Source organism: Megascapheus bottae, chromosome 20, assembly GCF_031878675.1.
Source record: "Megascapheus bottae isolate mThoBot1 chromosome 20, mThoBot2.hap1, whole genome shotgun sequence".
Lineage (NCBI taxonomy): Eukaryota > Metazoa > Chordata > Mammalia > Rodentia > Geomyidae > Megascapheus > Megascapheus bottae.
Genome location: NC_143528.1, coordinates 1590378 through 1600392, shown reverse-complemented (window position 1 = coordinate 1600392; position 10015 = coordinate 1590378). Strand labels below are relative to the sequence as shown.

Here is a 10015-nt window from a genome sequence, read left to right as displayed (position 1 = left end):
AGAAAAAAGCCAGAAGTGGTGCTGTGGCTCAAGTGGTAGAGCCCTAGCCTTGAGAAAATCCAGGGACAGTGCTCAGGCCCTGAGCCCAAGCCCAGGACTGGCCAAAAAAAAAAAAAAGTATCAATATGTTTAGTGTCTGGTGAAGGCCTGGTCTGTTTCCAATATGAATCCTTGAAGGCTTGGCATAGGGACAAGCCTTTTTTTTTTTTTTTGCCAGTCGTGGAGACTGAACTCAGGGCCTGGGCTCTGTCCTTGGATGCTTTTTGCTCAAAGCTAGTGTTTCAGTTTTTTCTGAGTATGCAGTACCAAGGAATTGAACCCAGGGCTTTGTGCATGTGAGGCGAACACTCTACCACTAGGCTATGCTCCCAGCCCAGGGATAAGCCTCTTATAAACTCACTAATCATTTGCATGAGGGGAGAGCCCTCGTGGGTGGAGAGCATTTCCCAAACCAGGAGACAAATTTCAACAAAGGATAGTGTGTGTGTGTGTGTGTGTGTGTGTGTGAGAGAGAGAGAGAGAGAGAGAGAGAGAGAGAGAGAGAGAGAGAGAGAGAGAGAGAGAGAGAGAGGTGCTGGGATTTGAACTCAGGGCCTCCAACTGTCACTTGACTTTCCTTTCTCAAGGCTAGTGGTCTGAAGCCACACCTCCATTTCTTGACTTTTCTCTGGTTAACTGGAGATAAGAGCCTCACACAGCCTGTCTATCCTACAAGTATGAATCACCAGTACTCAGCTTTTTTTTTTTTCTGTCAGTCCTGGGGCTTGAACTCAGGGCCTAGGCACTGTCCTTGAGCTTTCTCAAGACTAGCACTCTACCACTTGAGCCACAATACCACGTCTGGCTTTTTCTGTGTATGTGGTACCAAGAAATTGAACCCAGGGCTTTGTGCATGTGCCGTGAGCACTTTCTCACTAGACCACACTCCCAGCCCCTGCCCAGCTTTTTTTTTTTTTTTTGTCAGTCCTCTGGGGCTTGAACTCTGGGCTTAGGTGTTGTCCCTGAGCTCTTCAGCTCAAGGCTAGTGCTCTGCCACTTGAATCACAACACCATTTCTAGCTTTATCTAGGTATGTGGTACCAAAGGAATGGAACCCAGAGCTTTGTGCACACTAGGCAAGCACTCTACCCCAGGTCACGTTCCAGGTTCCATGTCTCTATATGTTTGGTACATGTACTTATTCTACTACACATTGAAATGTGTGTATCATTATTCTACTTTGAAGATGACTAAATTGGGCCTCAGACACTCAATAATCCAAGGACATGAGAAATGGCAACGCTAGTGATTAAAGTCCATTTCTAGCTCTCCATGCTTCCGGTGCCTGTGGGCTCCTGGGGTCACACTTTCTTCTTTCTTTCTTTCTTTTTCTATTTTTTTTGAGGGGGGGTTGGTTATGGACTTGAACTTGGGCCTGGGCATTGTTCCTGAATTCTTCAGCTCAAGGCTACTATTCTACCCCTTGAACCACAGGGCCCCTTCCAATTTTCTGGTGATTATTTGGAGATAAGAGTCTCACTAACTTTTTAGTATCCAGGCTGGCTTTGAACTGCGATCCTCAGATCTCAGCCTCCTGAGGAGCTAGGATTATAGGCATTAGCCACTGCACCTAACCTGGGGTCACATTTTCTACTGACCTGAGTAGGAGGAGGGATTACTAGAAGGGAGATTTTAATGCTTCATCTCCTTTTTCATTATCACCATCAGGATGACAGCATTCTGGACGTGGAGAGACTCTCTTCCCTCCCCCTGACCTGCTAAGAACACATCCCAGATTCTTTAATATTGGAAGGCAGGAGCAAGATAGCTGGGGCAGAAATCTGCATCTTAGACTCCTGGCTATCAGGAGTACAGGTCTCAATGCCCTTCCTCCAGTCTTTGAGATGGAAGGAGACAAGCTATGGAAAGAATGTATAAGCAGTTCCTTTTGTGAGATAAGAATTGGGTGTATGGCTTATAGCCGTGTAATAGATGACTCAGGAAGGGCTTGTGTTTCCAACAGCATACATGTAGGTGCACACATATCTACATATCTGCAGAAGGGGGCATGTTCTAAATTGCCTTTAGGACTCTAGATCATTCACCCTGAATTCCTTCAAGTTCCAAGTCTGCCTTACCAATAGACTTCCAGGTTGGAATTAGTGAGATGAAGCCAGGGCCTCACCCTTGCTTGGCCTAGATTCCAGCTTCCTAAGGCATGCAATGAAAAGAAAGAAGCTGGAGGGAATTATGGGACTCTCTTAGTCCAAGTTTCCAGAACTTTGACTAGAGGAGGTTTTGTTAAGCTCAGCAAATGTCTCCCTTTCCTCAAACAACCTGAGTCCGATGGGCAAGAATTACATTGATAATAGAGCAGTTCTGATTACAATATGCTTAAGAAAAGCACACCAGCACATTTTCCTGTAGGCCCCTGCTCTCTTCCTCCACATCTGCTTTCCCCACCTGGGTTTTAGCAACAACTGGACCTGCTGTGTTTGAGCAGCAGATGCATCATCACCTCCGGGCTCCACGGAACCCCTGGTCCCCTAGGACACCAGTGGCCCTCTGGATGGCACTGCCGTGGGGCCTGTCGGCGTGGGGCTTCTTGAGGGGCCTGAGGCATCCACAGCCAGGAGCATCCAGGGCTGCATTCCACCCTCTCAGGGGCTTTGTTCTTCCTTCTCCATTTTGAAAAGATGGGGGCCATGTGAGTAAGTGACATCTTAACAAAGTGAAGAGTTGGAGGCTAACATTATTCTACATTTCCTTGTCCCACTCTGTCTTCTGGATCCACGAATGGCTTCTTGCCTTACTTTCTAATAAGTTCTGCCATTCCTGCCTCAGCTGCCCCTGAAAGCCAATTGTTTCTGCTCTGGAGCGTGTGCTGAAAGAACTTGAAGAGACAACCAGGGACTCAGGCAGCTTGCAGTCCTGGTCCTTGCCCTCAAAGTAAAGTTGGAAGGATCTCAAAGTACAGTTTGCCTCTTGTTTCACAGAATGGGCTTTGAGAGCCTGCCCTTTGTACTGGGGGCAGTATAACTTGGTTTAGGGACTTCTTATCCATGCAAAGAAAATATACCTACCTCTTAGGTTTCATGTGGGGGCAAGACAAATAATTCAGACATTGTACCAGGAAAAATTAGCAAGGTTGTACCAGGAAAAATTAGCAGGTGTCAAGTTTCTGTTAGTGATTTTTACTCTCTTCTTCATTACCTTTTCCTTCTGGTACCTGATTAAATAATTTCCCCCACTAGTCTAGGAATTTTTGGAGGTAGGACACAGCACTAAATTCATCTTGGCATTTCCCCCCCTCCTCAGAATCCAGGATGGTCTTGGCATGTACCAGCAAGATGAAGAGATTTCAAACTGAGTGGAGTCATGCAATGTTAGTGGCAGATTCAGATCGCTGAGTCCCCTTGGAGACAGCTATATGTATTTATGTGCACACCCATTTACCTATGTACACACATGTGTGCATCTGCAGAGGGGGGGCACACTCTAAATTACTACTAGGAATCTGCATTAGTCACTTGGAATTCCTTCAAGTTCCAAGTCTGCCTTATCAACAGACTCCAGCTCCCTCAGTCCCCACCCCCAAGCTGACATGGCAGGTGCATGCACCATATCTAGTGCCTGCAAATGGTTAATTTCACAGAAGCACACGAGTCATGAGGGTATTTCTAGAGCTTTTATTTTTATTCTCTGTGTGTGTGTGTGTGTGTGTGTGTGTGTGTGTGTGTGTGTGTGTGTGTGTTTAAAGCCAGTGAGGATGGGCAAATGCTTGTTCCCTTTTGGGCTGCATTCCTTTCTGGCTAATCCCACCCACTTCCCCAACCCTCCCTATCCCGCCTCCCTGCCACCTCGACCCTGGGTGAAAGTCACCAGTCAGGCCCAGGAAGAAGGGTGGTGGGTACCCAGCATGCCCTGGGGCCAGCTCTCTTGGCATCTTCCCCCTTTTTACTGCCTGGCGCACCGGTGGGAGGAGCAGAGGGTTTGGAGACCCTCCCCAGTCCCTTCTTCCTTCCTGACAGAGATGCGCCTGTGTTCCGGGATATCCACCAGGCAGCTCTCAGGTGCTGTACTGGGCTACATGAAAACTGTTTCCTTCCCAACCAGCATCTTTCCAAACAAGGAAAGACTCGTGAGGGCAGAGCGGAGCTAGAAGGCCGGGACAGGCTGGCGGCTCAGGGCCTGCATCCTCTAGTTCCCATGTCCAGAGTGTTTCTTCTTGGGGACCCCAACCCCCTTCCCGAGGCGCCCCTCCAACTCTGGCCTGGGCGTAGGTCTTAGGAATGCACCTGCCATGCATCTGTCAGCCAACTCTTCATTTTTCTTCTTTCACCCTGCTGTCCTGGCCCGGCACCCCCTCAGCCAGCTGCCACCCTGGGGAGGTGCCCATGGCTGGATCACAGCTGCAGCCCAACGATTTCAGTTTCCCCGTGCACTTAGGAATCTGCAGAATTGGCAGGGCAGGGCCATCCGAGGGGCAAGGTGACAGTAAAGGGCGCAAATCTTACGAGACTTGGGTCTCTTAGCTAGATTGACCATTCTCCTTCTCTTTCCCTCTCCCTCCTCTTCTCCCTTTCCTCTTCCTCTCGTCACGTCCCGGTCTTCCTTTACCCCCTCCTCCTCCTCGTGCCCCTCCTCCAAGCCGGGTCCCACTGGGCGAGCTGAGTGGAGAGGGGACGGGGAGGCTGCAGGCTGCGCTGGGGCCTGGCTGTGCGGGCGGCGGCGGCGGCGGCGGGCGCAGGGCAGGGGCGCGGGGCGCGGGGCGCGGGGCGCGGGGCGCGGGGCGCGGAGCGGGCGTCAGACGCTGTGAGCGCCCAGGCTGAGCACCGAGAAGGCGGCGCGGTGCTTGCGGAGCAGCAGGCGGATCTTCTCGTCGTCGGAGTCGGGGTCCAGAGGTTTGTTGTACTCGTCGTCCTCGTTCTCGGAGGCGGCGCGATCGGCGCCGGCGCCCGCGCCGCCCGGGGCCCGCGGCGTGGAGGAGGAGGGCTCCAGCGCGCTCTTCTTCCTCCACTTGGTCCGGCGGTTCTGGAACCACACCTGGGGAGGACAGTGGCGTTAGTCGGGGCGGGGCACCGCGGCCCAACTTTCCCACCGCGGCCGACCCTCTGGAGGGGCGGCTTCCCCCTCGTCCATCAGGAGCCCCGGGCGGGGCCCACGGCCCGAAGGCTGCTGCGGAAACAGAGCACGGCTCCCTTCTCTCGGCTCCACGGACTGTCGGGCGTGGTTTCCCCGCAGGAGAAGACGTTCACGTCCCTTGAGAGCGCTTGGGGTGGCAGACGCATCTGGAGAGGGCTGGTACAGGCGGTTCCCAAGGGAGGCGGAGACTTGGGGTCCCCACCTGCCCCTGCACCCTACCAGTGGGCCGTGCGTGCGCTGAGTTGGGTGGGGTGGGCCTGGCCCACGTCTTTCTTCCCCACTCCCCACAAGAGCTCTCATGACAGAGCTGCCAGCCCTCCCTGGGCTGTGCCACAGCCACCAGCTGCTCTGCCATGCCTAACACCACCCCAGCTCCCCCGACCCCCGATGAGTGGCACGAGGAGGGGGTGTCACCTTCACCGTAAACATAGCCAAATAGAAGCCAGCCCCTGTCGTTACTGGCTAACGCATCCAGGCATTTCTAATCTGGGCCCAAAGCTACCGAGGTTGCTTGGCAGCCACTGTGAGAGTGGATCAACACCAGCTCTCAGGGGTTCGGTTGGAGGCCAGGAGCAAGAAACTGGCTTGAAGTTGTGCTGCCCTCTACGAAGAAGGCCATCACAGAAACTTCAGCACTGCCATGAGCGCAGAGTGCCAGGGGCTCACATCTACTCAGAAGTCTGCGATCTGAGGATAGTTGTTCAAAGCCAGCCTGCTCAGGAAAGTCCATGACTCTTTTTTGTATGTTGTGTGTGTGCAGGTCCTGGGGCTTGAACAGGACCTGAGCAGAGAGAGGACTGTCTCTGAGCATTTGCTCAAGGCGAGTTCTCTACCACTTGAGCTGTAGCTCCACTTCCACCTTTTTTTTTTTTTTGGCAATTTGTGTACATAAGAATGTCACAGGCTTTCCTCTCTGTGCTGGCTGGCTTCGAACCTCAGCCTCCTGAGTAGTTAGTATTACAGGTGTGAGGCACTGATGCCTGGCTAACTCTGTCTCTCTGTTTCTGTTTGTGTCTGTTTCGGTCTGCCTGTCTGCCTGGTTGTCTGTCTGTCTCTGGTACCAGCCTGGGGCTTGAACTCTATCCCTGAGCTTTGGTGCTGGAGTTTTAGCACTCTACCACATGAGCCACAGCTCTGCTTCTAGCTTTTTGGTGCTTACTTGAAGATAAGAGTCTTATGGACTTTACTACGTAGGCTGACTTCAAACTGCAACAATCAGATCTCAGCCTCGAGAATAGCTTGGATTACAGGCATGAGTCCCAGGCACATGGTTCTATTTATCTCCAAGTAACCACCAAAAAATCAGAAGTGAAGGTGTGGTTCAAGTAGTAGAGCACCAATCTTCCTTGAACACAAAAGCTAAGAAACAGCGCCAAGTCCCTGAGTTCAAGCCCTAGTAAAACATCAAAAAATAAAGTAATAAAAATTTTAAAATAAAAAAAGACTGCTGTGAAGATTAAATTCGGTACCACATACTATATAGCTAGAGCTCAGAGATGGCGGTTCTTGAGGTCCATTTCTAATTACTAAAAATCTCTGTGGTTGGATGGGCAAGCAGTACCCCTCCGGGATGAGCTCTCTCTGAAGAGCTGCCAGTTGGGGAACAGTGTGTCTACATGCATGCAGTCACCTCCTGTCCCTGAGATAGCTTCTTCCATATACTCACCTTCACCTGAGACTCAGTCATGCCCAGCGAGTATGCTAGCCGTGCCCTCTCAGGGCCCGCCAGGTACTTGGTCTGTTCAAAGGTTTTCTCCAGGGCAAAGATCTGATGCCCTGTGAAGGTGGGCCTGGTGTGCTTTTTCTTGTGGATGCTTTCACTCAGGGGGTCCGGGGCTGGTGGGAGGAAGTGAAGTGGGTTAGTAGGATATATGGAAAACCTAAAGATGTGTACTGCCTACAAGGTGCCAACCCACCCCTGCCTCTCCTGCAAGGCGGGAGCCTCTCTGATGGAAGCCATTGATGTTGCAGGTAACAGTGATGGTGACCTCTGCCATGTCTGGGAAAAGGGCCCCATATTCTAGCTTTTCTGTCAGATGTTCTCATGATTCAGTGTGCTTCCTTCTAACAGGAATGAGGTGTCTCCAGATACCCAGACAAAGCTGCCCCTTCACGTCACCAAGATGGGTTGGCACTGTCTAGCTGCAGTCAGAGCCCCTGGGGCCTGTGAATTGCTCCCCACTTCCTTATTCCTAGGCTCTGACTTCCCAGGTTGGAAAGGATGGGCAAGCCTCCAGCCCCAAGGCACTATTCCTCCAGTCCCCAGGCCCTGGGGTCATAGGTTGTGATGATGCCAGAGGGACTGGGCACTGAGGCTGGGAGGCTCCAGCCAGGAAAGCCATCTCAGAGATCGGGCACGGGCCGTAGACTGGGAAAGCCATCTCAGGAAGGAACTTGGTGCCCTGGGCCCCAGAACAGTGAAATCTCTATATGCTGGGCTTGATCAGTACAACATAGCCCAACACCCCACACCCTTTTCTCTCGTCACAGGCAGGGATATTGAGGTACAGGAATAGGAAGGGAGATCCTGAGGTACCATTTTTTTAGTCCTGCTCTTTCTTCCTTAATCTGACAACTGACTTTTGGCTATTTTCCGATGGGTATGTGTGTCCAGGACAAGGACGAAGGGTGGAGGTGAAGAGCGGAGTAGAGGAGAGACAGATTGAGGCTTATGGCTTTCCCAAATCAGACTATACAATAGGCTACATGAACTGTAGCATCCTTTGAAAGCCCCTAGTTTTTCAGAAGGGAGAAGGGGTGTGTGGCAGGTGGGAGGCAGGTGTGTTTTGGGAGTCTCCATGATTGACTCAGAAATCCAACTGTCGTGGGGAGCCTGGAAGTCAGCCTCAAGCAAAGGTCCATGTGCCTCTTTCCACCCAGATCTGGCCAGGACCCCAGTGGCACAGGAATGGCTCCTAAAGCTGGCTATTGTCTCCCTGACTCACAGGTGACCCTGCCTATGCCATATCTGGCCACCTCCTCTAGGCCCCTTTGGTGTCAAGGGTGCCCTGTCTCAATTCTCTGAAAACTAAGGCTGTGCAGGAGTTAGAGCTAAAGTTCAGCGAGGCTCAGCTGCTGCTCCTGGAGGCTGGGCTGTGGCTGTTGCTACCGTTGTGCTCTCCTGAGGGGAGGGCAGCAGCCCCTCGCTTACAGGTAGGGCACAGTAGCCTTAAAGCAGATTTGGTTTCCTTCAATGATGTTGGGTGTTAGTGGGCTCTTTGGGACTGTGACACAATGGTGGCTATGGCATAGCAGAGGTTCTGGGCAGGAGGAAGAAGGGAGCTACCAGGACACTGCACAAGTTAGGCTGGGCTATGTGGCCTCTCCTGGGCTTAGAACACTCACGGATCCAGAGAGGGCAGTGAAGTGGCCGTGGGTGAGATGAGGGTTAGACAGCAAAGGAAAGGAAAGGGGTGGAATTCAGGCCTCCCCTGAGCTGGGAAGATGGATGTAAGGTCTGGGCCCCTGGCTCACGGTGCCTGGCTAGGGGAGCCCCTGCCTGCCTCCTGCCTCCTGCCTCCTCCCAGGCCAGCCAGGCTGGGGGTGAAGGGCCCCATACTCACTGTTGCTGCATGGCCGCCCTCCTCGCCAGTCCTGGCCTGTGTCTGCCCAGCAATTCCGGCTCCGGGTGGGGTACTCATTCCCAGCCTTGGAAAAATTCCCCACCTGGGGGCCATAGTAGACCCCCTGAGAGCTGAGACCCCCAAAGCTTGCCACATGGGAATAGCCAGAGAGAAGGCCACTGTTCGGCGTGGCCACGGGCCTACTCAGGATGTCTGTGATCCCGTGAGGAGTCCCAGCAGCCAGCTGGGGGCCCAATCCCGGGGGGCTGAGCTTGTAGAAGGAGTTCTGCACGGAGTACTGGCACACGGGGGCCTTCATCTCCGAGAACTGGGCCAGCGGCGTGTTGTTCAGCAGGAATGTCCCCTGCAGATTGGACTCCATGGTCTCCAGATCAGGAGTAGGACAGCGAGTCGTCCAAGCACAGGCTCCTAAGGCCTGGGAGCCTAGAGTGCAGCCCGGAATCGCATGGCAGGTTTGGAGGGGGGAAGCAGCCCAAGCCTTGGACTGCCCTCCACCTAAAGCATCCGGTCCAGCCCTTGCCCAGGGACTGGCACCCACGTCAGCTTCTCGGAAGTCAGGTGCACAGGGCAGGTGGGAGGTCTCGGCGCCCTCTTTTTTCTTTTTCCAGCCTACCTTGACTGGAGAAGAGTGTTCCCCAAGCTCAACACAGCCCCTTCCTCTGTCTCTGGGTCTGGAGACCCACCATGAGAAGTTTTAAGTTCAGAGAAGGGACATTTCCCTGATAAAGATATGCCCATTAGAATACAGACTGCAGACTGGCTGAGCTATGAGAGCCGAGCCGTCATTGGCTGGAACCCACACGGGCCCCACATTGGCTTTTCCTAGACAAATTGCACTTTGAAAGATTGACTGTAAAATCAGCCAAGGTGTGTGTGTGTGTGTGTGTGTGTGTGTGTGTGTGTGTGTGTGTGTGAGAGAGAGAGAGAGAGAGAGAGAGAGAGAGAGAGAGAGAGAGAGAGAGAGAGAGAGAGAGAGAGATTAGCTCTAGAAACTGTTCATTGTCAGAGGCTCCTCCTGCTTCTCCCAAGTCCAAGTTCTAGGAAAAGGTGTGTGCCTGAAGCCTCTGGGGGAAGTCACAGTCCATATGGCTGTTACTGAGGATGGACTGCAGAAGCTGCTCCCCTTTCTTTCTGTGCTGAGGCCCATGCTTTCTTTGCAGAACAGAGCTGCTTCCCTTCTCTCCCTTCCTCCGTGCTAACGCAGAGTAAGTAGGGAAGATGGGCAAGGACTGGGAAGGATGCTGATACCTGGGACTTTTGTGAGAGCATGGGGGGGGGGGTAGATGGGGTCGGAGGGTGGGGAGTGG

At 52.8% G+C, this 10015-nt stretch overlaps 1 protein-coding gene across 1 annotated transcript; it reads right to left on the bottom strand.

Moving 5' to 3' along the window:
• Positions 1-4715: 4715 nt before the first annotated feature.
• On the bottom strand, positions 4716-9069 carry Nkx6-3 (NK6 homeobox 3). Its single transcript, XM_090353745.1, has 3 exons — positions 8688-9069; positions 6791-6960; positions 4716-5025 (listed from the first exon to the last, which is right to left on the bottom strand). Exons 1-3 carry the CDS (start codon positions 9067-9069, stop codon positions 4786-4788), a joined length of 792 nt encoding a protein of 263 aa, XP_090209871.1. The 3' UTR covers positions 4716-4785.
• Between the last annotated feature and the right edge of the window lie 946 nt (positions 9070-10015).

Coding starts and splice junctions, on each gene's coding strand:
- Nkx6-3 (XM_090353745.1), bottom strand. CDS start 9,069: ATGGAGTCCAATCTGCAGGGGACATTCCTGCTGAACAACACGCCGCTG. Junction 6,961..8,687: donor AGGGCGGCCATGCAGCAACA/GTGAGTATGGGG, acceptor TCCTCCCACCAG/CCCCGGACCCCCTGAGTGAA. Junction 5,026..6,790: donor TGACTGAGTCTCAGGTGAAG/GTGAGTATATGG, acceptor TGTCCTCCCCAG/GTGTGGTTCCAGAACCGCCG.